Below are 17,472 nucleotides of genomic sequence, written 5' to 3'. Positions count from 1 at the left end.
GGGAGGAGGAGGAGGAGGAGGAGGAGGAGAATAAAAAACCAAAAACAATTTATTCAGGTAGGTAGCATGGTGTATCACGCTGCCTTGAAGAATCGAAAGATTTGCCCGAAATGCTGACGCTCCAACGGAATGAATGCACAATCACGTCCACAAAAAACCACTAAATATACAAGCCGACACTCGTAGAAATGGAACGAGAGGGCCTGGTCCGATACAATACCGGAAGAATGCACTGGATCGAAAAAAAAGATCGAATCTCACAATCCTCGGGCTTCACCGTTCCTCGTCTCTTTCTCCTTCTTTTTCTCTTCCTCTCAAAGCTTCCGACCAATCTTCTGCTCAACGGCAATTTTCAATTCTTCCCCAGTAGGCATGGTGACCACACTGCCTCTTCTTCTCCTCGACTCAATCTCGGCCCGAATCTCCGCGGCAGCCTCATCGAATTCACGTTCCAGGTCATTGGACATGCCTAGGGTAGGCGGGTGGAGTGTTTCTTGGCTCATGGTGCGCGGAACATGAGGTCTGTTGCGGCGCTTGAGTTGAGCGGTGAGATAGGATCGGACGGGAGAGAATGAGGCAAACATCATGATGGAAGAGGCGGTGCCGATAATGCCGTAGAAGTAGACGCGGGACCAGACGGCCACGGAGTCGGCAAATCCAAGGTAGATGAATGGGAGGACGGCGAAGCCGAGAGTGAGCTGGGTTGCCAGCCAGCTGAGGATGTCATAGTAGCGTTTGTAAGGGGTGGGTTTGGTTCCATCGGGGGTCATGAAGAAGGGGCGCACGTAGCGACGGAATCCTAGGACATGTTAGTGGAATGGTTATTTTGTTTCTTTTTTTTTTCTCTCTTGATAGGAGAGACGAAGGACCTCGAGGGCAATAACAGGCGTAACTGATTGGCTGGCCAGGGGAGGAACGCTTACTCTTTGCAACAGTCTGGATAAATGAACCCAGCACGAATGTTAGGTAATAGCCAGGGTAGAAACCATGCCACAGGGCACTGGTCGCAAAAGTGGCGAGACTAGCACGGAAACCGGGCTTCTTTCCCTTGGGAGTCACACGCAAGTAGACATAATTGCGCAACCAGTGGTTGGTGTTCTTATTCCAGCTGCCAAGGTAGCCATACGAATTTTGGGCAGTCTCGAGGCTCCATGGGTCAACGTTCTCCAGTCGATTCCAGAAGACCTTTCCTGATTTGGGATCGAAGCCATTGTATCCGATTCCAGACAGGATACAGGCACCCTCAGTCAGAGACCACACACCGTAATACTTTAGGCGTGACGTGAAGCCGAGCATGTACACGGTGAAGACCCGACGAGGGAAGGAATACTCCAGAAACGCGTCTGAAAGAACAAAATCTTTGGTGTACCACCCGCCCAGTTGAAGGAAAGCCAGAATCCAGAATAGACCAATGGCGGCTTTCTTGGCAGCTGGGGTGCCGCTTCGCGGAATCTTGCGCTTCTTTCTGGTCTTGGGAACCTTGGCAGGGTCGGTACCCGGGGGGATATCGAACAAGGTTGTATCAAGCCAGCGGCGGTAGTCGACATATTCAAAGGAAGGGCCGGCAAAGAGGGACGGGAAGAACATGACGTAGCCGATGTAATTGGCAATACTCGGGAACTCGGTGATTGCAGAGTACTTCTGTGCCTCGGTCAATTGAGCCTGAGGGAGACGCCCGTCGTGGATATTCCAGCAGAAAGATGACAGCTTCATCACCATGACCATTTGGGCACCCGTGATATCCACTGCTTGGGGATCGTCGAGAATCTGGCGCTGGATATGGTTGATTGACATGTGGCCCATGAGGAACAGGAATCCGATCCAGGGCATCAACGAGCCATCAATGTAGTATGCGATGGCATATGTGCCTGCAGCACTGTACAGAATCGTCCGAAGGCCATCCCACAGATCGTAAAGACCAACGAGGTAAAAGAGCGAGACTGCAATGATAAAGGCGTTTTTCTTCCAGGGCTGCGCATCGGGAACACGCTTGAGCAGAGCGGAGAGCGGGTAGGAGACGAGGAACGAAGCCAGCAGCTTGACTGCAGGAACGGATTAGAGACGGTTGCAGTGAGATAGATCTGTGACGCCATATGTAGTCCGATGTACGTACGCTCATCCACCGAGGCGCCTGTCAAACTGGCTGGGTAGCTGAAGACTGCGGGATGGTTAGCCCGAGGTGCAAGGAGCTATAGCTTCTCCTAAACGGAGAAAAAAAAGTCCATGGGAGACACAAACAAGCATCTATATAGGGCAACATGTTGCCGAACCCGGTGGGAAACCAGTTTTCCAAAGGGAAAAAGGTCTACACGCAGGGAAATGCAAAGACTGAAGGATGAAAAGCCCACGGCGACGAGCGACGAGCGGATGGGAGAAAAATGGGCGTCCAGAGATCGACGCTGAGGACGTCATGTGGGAAAAGCGGACGTGCCAAAAGAGGCTGACCACCTGCACATGCTCCACCTTCAATCAACCCTCCCCCGCAGACCTCAACACCTCGATCGTTCGTCAACCGATCAGCTGTACCCATTCCTTGCAGAGCTTCATTCCTCTCGGGTACTCTTTTCCTTCCACGCACGATATTCTATTCCGTGATCTCTTGCGCTCAGAGCGCCCTCCTCGCTCACGATGGACGTTGTCGCGGCCGTCTCGGGCTACATCTCCAAGATGGTGACGGCCGGCGAGTCGGCGTCAGGATTATCGTCGACCAAGATGAAGATCTTGCTTTTGGATAGTGAGACAGTGGGACTTGCGCTTGACTACAATACGGAATCGAATCGGAAAGACTAATCATTCACCCTTCAGGTATCCATTGTCTCGACCGCCATCACTCAATCCGCCCTCCTGAACCATGAAGTCTACCTCATCGACCGCCTGGACAACGCCGCGCGCGAGAAGATGCGCCACCTACGATGCTTGTGTTTTGTGCGACCCTCGCCGAGCTCGATCCAGTTGCTTATCGACGAGCTTCGCGATCCCAAATATGGCGAATACTACATTTACTTCAGCAACATCATCCGCAAGTCCTCGCTCGAGCGTCTGGCCGAGGCTGACAGCCACGAGGTCGTTCAAAGCGTCCAGGAACAGTTTGCCGACTTTTGGGTCATCAATCCAGACCTTGCAAACTTGAATCTGGGATTCCCACTGTCGCGGCTCTGGAGTCATACTCCGGATCTGTGGAACCCCGACTCACTCCAGCGGGCTACAGAGGGAACCTTGGCCTTGCTACTCGCGCTGAAGAAGAACCCGTTAATTCGGTATGAGAAGAACAGTTTTTTGGCAAGAAAATTGGCGACCGAGGTCAGATACCATATCACACAGGAGGAGCAGCTGTTCAACTTCCGTCGGACGGATACACCCCCGATCCTGCTCATCCTTGACCGACGCGACGATCCGATCACACCGCTTCTTTCGCAATGGACCTACCAGGCCATGGTCCACGAGCTGCTGGGTATCAGCAATGGAAGGGTCAACCTGCGCGATGTTCCCGATATCCGACCAGAGCTACAGGAGATTGTCCTGGCGCAGGACCAGGATCCGTTCTTTAAAAAGAACATGTACCAAAATTTCGGTGATCTGGGCCAGAACATCAAGGAATATGTGGAACAATACCAGGTCAAGACGCAGAGTAATATGAATATTGATTCGATCGCCGATATGAAGCGCTTCGTGGAGGATTACCCTGAATTTCGCAAACTGTCCGGCAATGTCAGCAAGCACGTTACCTTGGTGGGCGAGCTGAGTCGGCGAGTCGGAGAGGATAATCTGCTGGACGTGAGTGAATTGGAACAGAGCTTGGCTTGCAACGATAACCACTCCAACGACCTCAAGGTTCGTAATGTCCCAGTCCCGTTGAGCGACTCGAGCTAATCAGCCGCCCCAGTCTCTCCAACGCATCATTTCATTACCAAATGTCCCCGCGGACTGCAAAGTTCGTCTGGTTGCTCTCTACGGTCTTCGTTACGAAAGCCAATCGAACAACTCCCTGGCGGTATTGCTCGATCTGCTCGTCACGGCGGGTGATGTCCCTTCCCATCGTGTCAACATCATCCCTAAGCTTCTTGCCTATCATCATTCCCTTCAAGCTCCTCCAGTGGCGGGAGGCTTTACGGATCTATTTGAATCCACCTCCTTCTTCTCCGGCGCCCGGGACCGTTTCAAGGGCCTGAAAGGGGTGGAGAACGTCTACACGCAGCACTCTCCAAGACTCGAAATGACCCTTCAGAACCTCATTAAAGGCCGTCTGAAGGAGCTGCAATATCCATTCCTCGAAGGCAGCGGACACACGCGGGATAAGCCCCAAGACATCATCATCTTCATGGTTGGGGGCACAACATACGAGGAGGCGAAGATGGTCGCTCAAGTCAATGCCAGCTCTCCCGGCGTGCGCGTTGTTTTGAGCGGGACCAGTATACACAATAGCACGACGTTCCTTGAGGAAGTGGATGACGCCGTGAGCAGCTGGCCAGAGCCTGGTCCCACGACAGCTGCGGGACGGCTGCGGAGGGAAGTTGGGCGCTAATATCCAAGCAAGTCAGGCATAGTGATCTCACCTGCATAATAATTCAATTGACCAGTGAACGAGAGAAACTTGAAGTGTATGCGTATTGCGTAGTGTCAGGAAAGAACAGGACTTGTCCACTGAAAGTGCGTCTGCCATGACGCTTGAATGTGGATCTCTGGAGAATGCGGAGAGAGATCAGCGCAAGATTTCCACCGCATACCCCTCGTCTTCCTCGTTTCTCCAACTCCCCGCACAATGGAACAGCATTCTCCTGCTCGACAAGGGCCAACTTCGCCCATTGCATCTCGAGAATTAAGATTGCATCTTCCATCGACGACCGATCCTCCTGGCCCACAGAACCCTCCAAAGCCTCTCGTATGGCTGGTAAGCATCTTCTCTACCTCCTCCGCTTTCGAACGCACGTGCGACACTAAGCTCCCCGACCATCGCCTTCCCTCACAGGCAAGAACTCTGATCTCATGTGTTTATCTAGATCTTCGGTGCTACTGGCCATATGGGCCGCTCACTCGTCAAGACCACCCTCGCCCGAAATGATCTCGTTGCCGCCGTCGGGCGCACTTTTGAAAACAGCCCCGAAGCGATGAGGGAGCTCGAAGCTGAGCATGATAATTGCCTTGGCCTTCTTTGTGATGTTCGTGCGCGTGAGACGGTGAAAAGAGTCATCGATCAGACTATTGCGCGATTTGGCCGCATCGACGTGATTGCCAATTGCGCCGGGTACGGCGTGATCGGCGCGTGCGAAGATCAGGACGAGTTCGACATCCGAAACCAGTTCGAGACCAACTTCACCGGTACCTTGAACATCATTCAGCTGTCACTGCCACACTTTCGTGAGAGACGGGCAGGTCGATACTTGATTTTCAGCTCTACATCAGGTGCGCTGGGCGTGCCGGGACTAGGACCGTACTGTGCCTCCAAGTATGCGGTAGAAGGTCTGATGGAGAGCATGCTTTACGAGGTAGACAGCTTCAATATCAAGGGTACCCTTGTTGAACCGGGTCACATGCGTCGTGATGACATTGGAGATCTGGTCTCTCCGTCGGTCATGGCAGCCAACCCGTCCGAGCATAATCTCTCCTCGCCTCTACCGTTGTACGGGCACTTTCTGGTCAAACCGCCCAGTGAGCCGTACAACACGGCAACGTCCCCCGCAGCGCATGCCAGACGCATGTTGATGTGGCTGGGCGACAAGCAGCCTGCCTCCGCCGTCAAGGCAGCGCATCTCGTCTGGGAGCTTGGGCATTGCTCTTATCCACCTCTCCGTTTGATCCTGGGTACCTATGCCGTGGAAAGCATTCGCGATCGTCTCAAGTGTATCATCGAGGAAATTGAAGACTGGAAGCACCTCAGTTTTCCCCTGGGAGAGTCACAGCCCGCACCGGCAAATCGTGAAAGATCCGCACCGGCGGACAGTGCCGACGGCGGAGATGCCGCTGAGGGCGGCAGTGGGTGACATGCGAGTCGAGGCACTGCCATGTCCGATTCATCATGACGAAGAGAATTCCTGCGTTTCGTCTCGGATCTGAGACTCAATATTAGCTCTCCGCGACCATGTCCTTCTCAAAGACCAAGCAGTGAGAAGCGCCACGATCTTGCATGATCGGAGGAGCCAGCAGCCTGCGAGTTGGTGACTCGTCATGCAATTCCCGGATTTCGTCCGTCACCTTGAGCAATTATTACTCACACAAGACGGTTGGAAATCTCCATCTCGAAAAGCTCCTCTTGTCTGAAACACGCCATGAACCAGTTTCAGACAGTGAAAGCATGCCAGCAATTTTCGAATCCAGCAGCCGTGTACTGAAATTGGTCGTGTGCCGATGATCTTTCACGCCAAGAGAACAAGTATGCAATGGGGCAATTGGAAAATCACGTCGAAACTTCTGGGATCAAAAGACACAGACGTTGTCAATTGCTGACATGTCTGTAATGGATAAAGTCTATGAAGAATCTTTTCTATCACATTCAGTTCCCACCAGATACCTGCCATACGCAACAAATGAGAAAAAAAAAGCAAGGTTGAAGAGATAAATAGAATGGTATATTATGTGCATCTAATTTGGTAAGAGCTTGGTTCAATCATCATGAAACTCTCTAATTATAGATTCTCAGTCATGGGCAAGAATGACACAACCCTCTTTCGCATGCCAGATGCGTCGACGCTTCACCACGCCCGCTCCAAAAGTATCCTCAATACCATCCTCTATAAATTGCGTAGCTGGATCAGAAGCCTCTCCTTCACCATGTTCATCCGAGTGTCGCAAAATCCGAGCTTCCTCAATGCTAGCGCCTAGCTCGTACTCGCCGCGGCAAAGGATGGTTAGCCCGATAGAGGTTTGGATCGATCCTCGGGCTGGCAGAATGGGCAATGCTTGCTGAAGCATACCGGTCCATGCCAGACGCCGCGTGAGATCTAGCGCGATGTTATTCTGTTGGTGACGAAGACTTGGCTGGAGGCGGAGAAGTGGGTGAATAGGACGAGAGGAGCGATTGTGGACGGTGACGTGAAGGGTGAGCAGGTCGTCGGTTTGCGCCTGGAACTTCGACCTTCCGACTTGTTTCACCGCCGAGGGGCTGTCTTTGGATTTGGGGGAAGAGAGAGAAAAGGCGACTTCTACGTCTTCAAGACGCATGGCCTCCACCATACGGGTGTTCAGGCGGATGTTGCGGAGATCAATGGACCCCTTCCGGCCGGTAGCAGACTCCGACCAGCCTCCAATGACTCGCTTGAGAAGCTCCTCGCGGAACCAGAAGGCTTCGCGAGAAGCTCCTTCGGCTTCGAAAGTGAGTTTGTTGGCACTGACAACGAATTGGCGGCGATTGCCCGTGTTGACGAGTGGAATGGTGGCGTATGGATTGTCCAAGTAGACACGGGGTAGGACGAGAACAAATCGCGAAACCTGACCCGGTTGCAGGTTCCCGTCAACAGTATACTGACCCGTGCCGTTATCCGTTGAAGATTCGGGAGCTTGATCAACCGAATGCTCATTGACTCGAAGCCATACCGATAATGGGCTGGGCCATACGTTACGCAGGTCCAGCAGAACAATGCAGTGATCCGATTCATATGCGCCGTGGCCCAGGCGAGACAGAATCCCAGAAAACGGATCATTTTCGGAAGCGGACAAAGGAACCTCTGGTGTCTCAGCCGATCCCGAGGAGCCAACGACATGATGATTCTTCCATGCGAAATCCCCTCCAAAGGGTAGAATGTCACAGCGTGCAACCTCTATACTCGCGTTGACGGTCACTGTTAAGGGCACAAATAGCTGCCGCGTGTAAAATACTTCAGGCAACTGATCTCGCTCTTTCTTCACGTATGAGTAGTCAATCTGGACTGTCGTGTCTTGCAGACCAGGTTTCCCTAGAACGTCCACGTTGAATGTCGCTTTCTCCCCGGCGGGGATATAACAACTATCAGACTGTGGGCCCTCACGACGCCATCTTAAGGCTGGCTGAGTCGCGAGTTTAAGCTCTAACTCGTAAATTTCAACCGGAAGTAGATTTTTGTTCGTCAATGCCGATTGAAGTTGACGAGTAGTTGAGTCTTGGAATGTAAACAAAACGAAGTCCACGGGGCAAGTGGACGTATTTTGGAGTGTAATTGAGAAAGTTTTGATCTCGCCTTCGAGGAGCATGATTGCTGACTGCGAAAGCGACATCGATTCGATGACCAAGGATGGTTGTCTACCAATGACCTTGACCTGACAAGTTTCGGTTTCAGGGCCCTTTTTCGTAGACATCTTTCCGTCCTTTGATGTGATTGAGCTCCATGAGAGCGGGCGATCATTCGGAGGCTCCTTTGCAGAGAGTCCTGTCCTCTTGAACTTGACCTCAGGAAGAGGCCTCCATAGTGCTTTGAAGATGGGGAACTTTCGCTCTCGGCAATGCCGAATCTTCACTGAGCAACCGGAGATGCTGAGACTTCCCTCTTCGTAAGCGGTACCTAAAATGAGGACGTCCTGCAGAGCAAGGGGCCCAAGGAAGATATTCTCCGCTTCAGCGACAAACCTGAGCCCTTCACTTTCAAGACGCAATGACTCGATCTCGACCTCAAACTCGTAGGGATTTTGAAGTGTCACTCGGAATGACGCAGGCTCGTCCGTGACAGTTAAAATTTCCAGCGTCTTGCTGCTCGGCTTGGCGAAAGGATTATACAAGAAGGGATCTTTCTTCGCCTTCTCTGAATCAGTTGTGACTGCGTCAAGTTCTGTCTTTGATCGACGAACGGGCCGCCGCGCATCCGGCAAGGGCAACAATTGCACATCGCGAACTAGGAAATCATCCCAATACTCGGCGGTCATGGTTGTTGCACCGAGTCGATTGCCAGCCTCGACGGTGCGCTTGATATTATTCAACAAACGAACCTGGTCGTCGCGAGGCAAGCGCGGTGGTATCCTTTCGCCTTCACTAAGCATCAAATCTCCCCGTATCGTTTGCAGTAGTTCAACCGTGAAACGCAGAACGCCACTGAAATCAGGGAGCGCCTCACAGCAATTAATACATGCCTTTAGAACGTCAACCTTCAAGTTGAGGTCACCATATTGATCAAGGGCAATATGTCGGAAGGTCCGCTCTGCAATGCTTGAAAGGGAGTCATAGGCAGGTAGTTCTCTCCCACCGTCAGAGGTAGACATACGACTCTGACGCTTCTGCCACTCATGAGATGCCGATGGCTGGGCACCGTAGATTTCACCAATCGAAGCCAGAAGAAGGCGGATGCTCTTCTCCATGTTCCCGTGTCCTATGTCTAGCGCGTTGACATCAAATGACGTATCGCTGAGAGAGCCCAACCCAGCAGCCGGATGAATTCCGGCCTCGGCAGCACCCAATTTTCGAGCCTGTATAAGGCTCGGTACGATCACAGCAAGAAGTTCGCGCAGGACAAAGGCCTTTTTACGGGGTAGATCGAGAGTGTTAAGAACCGAAATAATGCCAGCGATTATAGGAACGGCATCGGTTGCAGGCAGATCAGCTTCAGAGGCAAGAGGCAGAGCCCGGTAGAGGAAATTGGCGATGTCAGACTTGCGCAGCAACATAGTGCCGCGTGGAAGTTCCGGTTGAAGCAAGGGAAGTAGAGGCTCGTTCATGACAATATGCTTCAAGGCATTGTCGTCCAGCCCGCCGTCCCGAACGCGGGCCGACACCATCAACCTAGACAGTCGAATCACTGTTTCAGAAAATACGAGCTGAGGCAGGGGCTCGTCTGTCACATTAGCGGCCCGAATGTAAAGATTCACAATGTTGTTTGAAAGATCAGGTAGTAGGTTGGTCAGATTCTGAAGGGAGACAAGACGATTGCCAGCTGCGGATGGGCCCTGGAGAGCCTCTTTTACAGCTCTCGAGGCCTTTTCAGCAACTGGATACAGTACGGATGGAATCGAGAAATCCATGCCAGCCCATGCCAGCATCACCAGACAGAGAAGAATGTTCTCCAATGCCTTTGCATGCCAAACGTAGTCGCTGGCGGCCCGGGCATTGTTCGCGGCTTCATTCAATTCTTTGAGGGCGTCTGGCCATCTCCCTGCCTGTAGAAATAGCGTGCCAATCACTACTCCAGACCTGCCCTTGATGCGGTTTTTGGTCCTGTCAGTGGCACTAAGACCACTCACAGACATGCGATCACGACTGTGCTCTTTCGGGGACGCTATTGAAGGGCTTCTTCCTCCAGAATTTGTTCTTGTCGAGTGTATAGATCGAGTGATTTCGTCAAAAGTGGTGGGGGTTTCATGTTCAGATGGCGCGGGTGATGTAGTTTTGGAACTCAACACAGTCTCTGGTAACGACCCATTCGGATTGGATGGTAGCTGCGCCGGAAGAGTCATTCTGTTCAGCACTCGATCCACTAATCGCGATCGCAGCTCTGGTTGTCGAGTCGGACCCCACGATGAGGCTCGGGGAGAATCTATAGACGGAATGCTTTGGATGGTTTTCGCAAATTGATCCAACTCTGACAGCAAGACCGAGGTCACATCACACAGGACTGTTTTCATGGTGGTCGCCTTGGAGACCTCGGGTCGAGGAACCCAGAGAACATTCTCTGGACCATTGGTGATGCTATCAAGACCATCATAATCGAAGACCAGGAGCTGATTTACCAACGCCCGCGGATGGCTCTCCTTTAACGTTTCCAGCTCCCCTCGCAGCTGGTCCAATTCCTGTGGCGCAGGATATTTTAACGCTGTATCGGTGGTTTCAGATAGCTCTTTTCCGTCCGCAATCGCAATCACGACCAACGGCTCTCGGTACATTTCAAATGGGAAGAGTTCCAGGTGGGACGTCGGGGGAACGGAGAAGGACAAGTCGTAGAGTATCAATCCGGTAGGAAAGGCGAGCGGCGAGAACATGTCTATGGTTTTGCAAAATCAGCAATGTCCTTCTATCACTAATGAGGTAGACGGTCATCCTCCGAGGTGAGCGGCTGCGTACTTCGATTTGGTCGAGAATCGGGACTAATGTCCCCCAACCGCACCACATTTTCAGCTTGGAGTCTTGAAGCAAAGCTCAAGAAGCGCGTCCGCTTGATTTTTCCAATCGGAAGGAGTAACGCTCGAAAGCGCACTGGCGCAATTGGAGAAAGCGTATCAACCCCCATGGTAGCGTGGGAGTGTGGATAGGGTAGATAGCGGCGGTTGACAGCTTGAGGCCCGCATCCAGAGGAAATGCAAGCGCCGCAAGGACCCGGATTTCAAAACAAGCGGCGGAGTTTGACCCAAAGATCGAATACAAGGATCTGCGCCGAAAAAAACAACCGGGTCTGGGCCTCGAAATGTGCACACGGATCGAGTTCGACCAAAGACAAACACTGCGCATGGACACAGAGACCTCCGATCGATTGCGCTGGCCCGCGGAGGTGGGACGGGTACCTTTCCATCTGGTGAAACAATCAATGATTAGATAAGCAAAGCGGCAGCAGGTGACTGGGTCCAGCCGATAAGAGATCGACGCCGCCTCGATAAGGAGACGGCCCTCCGCAGTCACCGAGGCGTCGAGCTGTCGATAACAGCCCCATGTCAAATCTGGTATACCTGATCTAAGATTGATCTTTTGACTTTCAAATACTTGATACCCTACCCTTTGGAAGTTCATTTCATCTACGATATCGAGTACAATATCCCTGTGAAGCTCATCTAGAGCTTGTTGGGCCCAGCACGGCTTTGTTGTCGGCCGGAAGATGCCTGAAACGTCTTGAACGTGAACAAATTACTGCTTACATCGTCCTTCTGGAAAGGAGACCTCTACCGGAGCCTCTAACAGAGCATCAGAGACGTCGAAATGGCCCTGAATGTAGATTTCAACGCACTCAAGGCCCGGACCATGGGGTCCGGCGCTGATGAAGAAGCCGTGACGGTCGATACTCGGGGTCTTATCTCGAAAGTTCTTGCTCGGTATTCTGGAAAATGGTGCGATTATGAATCTTGACAACACGTCACTGAGAAGCACTCAATTTTTAACAGACACATTCAGGACCGTACTCAGAGAAATGATCCAAAACGCCGCCGATGCTTCCGCAACGAAAGTGACCATTAAATTCGAAACGCTACCTTCTACGACAGTGCCGTCTCCGACGTCGACGGACCCTACGGCTCTTCTCAAGCACACGATATCGAATCATACCCTTCGACGCCTCCTAATATCAAATAATGGTTCCCCATTCAGTGAGAAAGACTGGGCTAGATTGAAGCGCATCGCCGACGGAAACCCAGATGAGACAAAGATCGGAGCATTTGGAGTCGGCTTCTACAGTGTTTTTGATGATTGCGAGGAGCCTTTTGTGTCCTCTGGCACGCAGGCGATGGCTTTTTATTGGAAAGGCAACGCCTTGTTCACTCGTCGCCTTAACATGAGTGAAACACCATCGCAAGATACGACGTTTGTACTGGATTACCGCAATGATTCTTCTCCAGTTCCACAGTTAATGCAGCTTTGCCAGTTCTTGTCAAGTAGCTTAACTTTTGTGGCGTTGGAAGAGATTGAGCTGTGGCTCGACGATTGGAATCTCTTAAAGCTTTCCAAGAAGACTGCTCCTGGCGTGGATGTCCCGATCCCCCGGGATATTGAGACAAGAACCACAGACGGTCTGATGAAGATTACCAGCATCACACAGGAGATCGCGCAGGTTGATGCAGCTTGGATGCGCATCGTGGAATGGAATCCCAATGCTAGCATGTTCCGGTTGGACAACCTCCGAGACACTACAAGCTCTCTGCGCAGCTTTTTTTCCAAGTTCACGAGTCAGGCGGGATCTGAAAAGCAGATCCAAACTCCCAAAGTGGAAGGCGTTGACGAGACAGCAAATATGACCGCGATGCTAAAGGCCACTGTCTTTCTGCATATCAATACTGCATCTATTCAACCATCTATCAGCACTTCCCTTAGCAAAGAGTTAGAACGCGCTACTCGAAAGCCGCCCCCAAAGCGGGCGACAATTGCTATATTGACACCATCTTATGACGCTAACATTGCAACCGGGGCATCCGAATCGCAGTCTGAAATTCTGGCCTCCATTCTACCAACAAAGGCTGGCAGAATATTCATTGGATTCCCAACACAACAAACCACTGGTCTCAATGCTCATGTCTCCGCACCTTCTGTGATCCCCACCGTGGAACGTGAGAGTATCGACCTCAATACACGTTACATCAGCAAGTGGAATATCGAAATGCTCAGAGCAGTTGGAATCGTCTGCCGAATAGCGTGGTCAGCGGAAATGAGCAGCATCAAGTCCAAAATCGCGACCAAAGTTGGATCAACGCGTGCATCCAAGATTCGGAAGGAGGATATCGTTGAGGTCCTTCCAGAAGCTATTCACACAGCCAATCAGTTTGTCTTCCGCGAGTCAACGCCTTCCTCCATGCTTGGACAGACGATAGAGGACGCTTTTTGGATGTGTAACAAGAATGCTTCCATTGAGATTATATCAACCTGTGGTGTCATTCCCAGCCATCAGACTCGCATCGCTCCGAAAGACCTCAGTTTCATGGACTCTATTCCAGCGCTGCCGGACGAGCTGGTGCTCAATGCCAAGGAGTTTGTGCAGAAGTTGACAGATTTCGGGCTGGTGACAGAAATCACCGTGTCTGACATTAAACGAGAATTAGAATCTCACACTCTTCGACCTAATCAAATATCCGAGTTTCTATCGTGGCTGGGACAAAAGGCCGTGACTGGACAACTTGATGGCCTATCAGTCAAGAGCTTACTGCGCGTGGCAGTCGCCAATGACGAAGACAAAGAAGGAAATCCCACCCGCCTCATTGTCTTTGCGGACATTGCAGGATTTCTGAATCCTCATCGGATACCGGCTGACTTGCCGGTCCCGCCGGGGGTGATGCCTTTCAAGTTCACAAAGTCTCAAAGTAAAGCAGAGCTCGAGGCTCTTGGATGGGCTGAACTGCAAATAGTGCCATGGATTCGATGGCTTGTCACAAATGCGAACGATGAGAATTTGTTGGCAAAAGAGCAAAACATCCTGAAAACTCCTGCCTTCGCGGGTCAAGTGCTTCCAGTTCTGTCCAAAGCCTGGGAACTCTTGAGTCCCTCCTCCCGGCAAGCGGTGGTCGATATTTTGCAGCCGAATACTGTGATTCCAACCAGGTTCGGCATGAAGCAGCCGGCACAGACATACTTTGCCTCTGTGCGGCTGTTCGATGATCTGCCGGTCGTGCATGGCCTTAATGGAGTCAAGGAGAAATTTTTGGTCGCATTGGGAGTCCGTAAAACAGTTGAATTGGGCGTCATATTTGACAGACTCATCAACTCCCCCGATACCACCGATGCCAAAGGTCCTCCCGCTCGGCGATGGAACCACGTTGACCTGATTCGCTATCTCACCTCTGTGCGTGAGGATATTCCAGCCAACGACATTCAACGACTCAAGAATACGAGTATATGCACTGCGGAAAATGACCCTCAAAGCCGTGGCACTCGTTACAAGATTGCGGAGTTGTACGAACCAAAGGACTCACTTCGTGCGTTGGGACTCCCAATCATAGAGTGGCCCGGCATCTACAACAGTGCCAGTAACGAAGGCAAATTTCTAAGTATGATGGGGTTGAAGAGTTATCCGACAGGCTCGGAGCTCGTCCGGCTCATGGTCATGAGTGACTCCGAGAAGGATGTCACTAAAAAGAACAAGGCCCTGACCTACTTCTTGAATGAGTATCACACCAATGGCTACGCATCGTTCGATATCGGCGCAGTCACTGTGCCTTTTCTTCCGGTGGAGGGCTCGGACAGTCTCAGTACGCCGAAAAAATGTTTCACTGAAGAGGGCGCCTCCTTGTTTGGGCTCAACATACTGCAGAAGCGTCTCCATCCGCATAGCTCCAAATTGGGAGTCAAAGCTCATCCCCCGCTGTCCGATTGCCTACAAATATTGATTCGGCAGCCCCCCGCTACGAACAGGGAAGCCCGGATAATTTTCAAGTATCTCGCTGGAAGAGTCTCCGACTTGAGTTCTCAAGACATCGAGCGGGTCGGGAACGCGCCCGTCATTCCTGTAGCCGCAAGTGGCACATCTGAAAAGGGAACCCGTCCTCGATTTGTCGCACCCAAACTCTGCTACTTAGGAGATGGCGAAGACTATAAAGACATCTTTGACTTTGTAGACTTCGGGCAAGAAGCGAACCTGTTCCTCATGGCAGTCGGTTCGAGAAGAGAGCCCACGAAGAACGAGATTGCCCGCATGCTAGTCAGAGAGCCCGCTCGCATTTCCGCGACGTTTCAAAGCTCTGATAAGTATCTGATGCTTTTACGCACATTAGCTGAGCATCTATCTGTGCTGAAGAAGGACCGAGAACTGTTCAGTGAAATGAAGCGAGCCAAATTCCTGCTCGCCAGTCGAGACATCCCTCCTCAGGTAGCGACGCAGAGTACTAAAGCTCAGCAGGCCGAGAAAGGTACTCTCGATGCGGAGGAGGACCTGGACATTCGTGAGTGGAGCTTATCTGCTGCGAAAGATATTGTCGTTGTGGATGACTTCCAAAGTTTCAATCTCTTTAAAGAGCACATCTTGGCTGCGCCGCAAGAAGAGGCACTAGAGAATTTCTATGCAGCTCTTGGGGCTGTTCCGCTTAGCAGTCTGGTCGAAGAGCAAGCACGATTTGGAGGCGTTGCGGCCGACCAGAGCCCTGGTGCCAAATTGCATAAGCTCATTCTCGAGCGTGCACGACTTTTCCTGCATGACCAACCTGCCGACTCAATCCAACATGGTGCGAGGTGGTTAGAGACAAGCTTCGTGGTTCAAGTGGTCAATTCGATCACACTGACCCGCTCCTTGACAGGCCGTAGAGCGTCTCATACCCAGAAGCGAAGTGCAATCGTTGCGCGCTTGTCGACCGGATGGGGCTTGTGTATCTGCCCAGGCAGGTATGACATTTACGAGATCAGCCAGTCTCTTGTGCACCTGTTACTCAAAAGGCCCAAGCTTCACTCAACGTTGACGTTGGAGATGATGCTCAAGACTGACCTCTTGGAGCTCCGTGCCCGTGGTTACAATGTGGAGCGAATTTTGAGACAAAAAGCTCACGAGGCCCGTATGGCAGAGGATAAGCGACAGAAACAGATGGAGGAGGAAAGACAGGCTCTCAAGGAAAAGGAAGCCGCTTGGGCAGAGGCTCAAGCCCAACGCTCTCAGGAACAACAGTCTGCTCAGAAACTTGCCCAGCAATCGCAAAACCCGATGCCTGGCGTGTTCCCAGAGTCACCCAAGAGCAAGTCCGCCTCAAGTGAAACGCAGGTCGAGCCGGCTGCGCCCCCTGCGCCTGAAAGGGCGCCCCGCGGCTTGTTTGCGAACTTGACCAAACGCTTTGGATTGGACAAAAACTCGTCAACATCGACCTTAGAGCAATCTCAATCGCTGCTCAATCACGAGAACAAGGAATCCTCTCCACAACCGCCTCCATACTCTTCCTCAGATCCACAGAACAAGCGGCCAGAACAGACAGTCTCGGTCAGCTCTCCTCATCGACTGAACCAAGAACTCCTTTCCGCCGTACAGGCATGCCGACCTCATGGATCGTCCGATGTGTATAGCCGACCGGAGACAAACCAGATTTCGGAGAGCAAATCATACTGTGACGAACGACCGAGTCATGACTTGGAGTTTGTGGCGACGCTCCCCAGTGGAGTGAATGTACTGTTTGTTAGGACCGTCATCGATCGTTCGGCCTTCCTTGCCAATAATCGCAACGGCATCAACACATTTGCATCAGTCCTGTTGGACTGCGGCTCCATCTTCGCGATGCGGGCGGACAGCTTGAGTATCTTCTATGACCCTGGTGGCAAGACTATCGCTTTCAACCGTGCCGGCAGCATCTTCTGCAATTACTTTTACTTCCAGCAATTGCAGGAGCAGGCCTTGCTTCAGACTGGCAACCCTGACCGGACTGATGCAATTGTGTATTGGTGGGTGATTCTGTGTCACGAGCTGGCCCACAACCTTGTGGGAGATCATAGCTCTGCGCACAGTTACTATACCGAGGGTTTCGTTGCGCAGTATTTCCCCAAGGTTGCTACCAAGCTCGCCACGCTATCGCAGCAATCGCAATCATGAGCGGAACTTGATTGAAATCCTAGACTTTTGCATGGCATACTTCTCCATCTCGCTCCTCGTGGACCTTGCTACTATGAGCGAGTATGCACTGAACCTTCTACTTTTCTGATCTTAGTTCCTCACAACTTAATTTTTCTTCTTCTTATGAATTGCTCCGAAGGGGTGAACGGGATGGTCCTTCTGTCACATCTATATCATAAGACTTTTTTCGCCCCCCCGTTCTGCATCAAGTTGCCTGGATAAGGCTTTCAGTTCTCAGGCATAGTTTTGTCGAGGCCAAGCCTGAATAGACATCAAACGTGCCTACTCCGATGATCGATTTGCCCAGATCGCGCTAGCCCATCTGCACCCCCTCGATGCCCTTCCGCCTTTTGACCCACCCCCCCTCTATGGC

General features: G+C 51.8%; 5 protein-coding genes across 5 annotated transcripts; 3 read left to right on the top strand and 2 right to left on the bottom strand.

Moving 5' to 3' along the window:
- Window positions 1–314: 314 nt before the first annotated feature.
- Window positions 315–2,260, bottom strand: POX_c04499 (Lysophospholipid acyltransferase; the record flags this gene model as incomplete). Its single annotated transcript, XM_050113374.1, has 4 exons — window positions 315–799; window positions 924–2,042; window positions 2,114–2,158; window positions 2,239–2,260. 4 exons carry the CDS (start codon window positions 2,258–2,260, stop codon window positions 315–317), a joined length of 1,671 nt encoding a protein of 556 aa, XP_049970930.1.
- Window positions 2,261–2,628: 368 nt separating this feature from the next.
- POX_c04498 (Vacuolar protein sorting-associated protein 45) lies at window positions 2,629–4,522 on the top strand (the record flags this gene model as incomplete). Its single annotated transcript, XM_050113373.1, has 3 exons — window positions 2,629–2,742; window positions 2,806–3,831; window positions 3,884–4,522. The coding sequence occupies 3 exons, from the start codon at window positions 2,629–2,631 to the stop codon at window positions 4,520–4,522; spliced, it is 1,779 nt and encodes a 592-aa protein (XP_049970929.1).
- Window positions 4,523–4,759: 237 nt separating this feature from the next.
- On the top strand, window positions 4,760–5,978 carry POX_c04497 (uncharacterized protein; the record flags this gene model as incomplete). The annotated part of the gene is made up of 2 exons (XM_050113372.1): window positions 4,760–4,888; window positions 4,998–5,978. 2 exons carry the CDS (start codon window positions 4,760–4,762, stop codon window positions 5,976–5,978), a joined length of 1,110 nt encoding a protein of 369 aa, XP_049970928.1.
- A 652-nt stretch (window positions 5,979–6,630) lies between these two features.
- Window positions 6,631–11,117, bottom strand: POX_c04496 (uncharacterized protein; the record flags this gene model as incomplete). Its single annotated transcript, XM_050113371.1, has 2 exons — window positions 6,631–10,871; window positions 10,952–11,117. The coding sequence occupies 2 exons, from the start codon at window positions 11,115–11,117 to the stop codon at window positions 6,631–6,633; spliced, it is 4,407 nt and encodes a 1,468-aa protein (XP_049970927.1).
- Window positions 11,118–11,797: 680 nt separating this feature from the next.
- POX_c04495 (uncharacterized protein) lies at window positions 11,798–17,078 on the top strand (the record flags this gene model as incomplete). The annotated part of the gene is made up of 2 exons (XM_050113370.1): window positions 11,798–11,925; window positions 11,990–17,078. 2 exons carry the CDS (start codon window positions 11,798–11,800, stop codon window positions 17,076–17,078), a joined length of 5,217 nt encoding a protein of 1,738 aa, XP_049970926.1.
- Between the last annotated feature and the right edge of the window lie 394 nt (window positions 17,079–17,472).

This window comes from Penicillium oxalicum, chromosome III, assembly GCF_001723175.1.
Source record: "Penicillium oxalicum strain HP7-1 chromosome III, whole genome shotgun sequence".
Lineage (NCBI taxonomy): Eukaryota > Fungi > Ascomycota > Eurotiomycetes > Eurotiales > Aspergillaceae > Penicillium > Penicillium oxalicum.
This window is presented reverse-complemented; position numbering and strand designations above follow the sequence as displayed.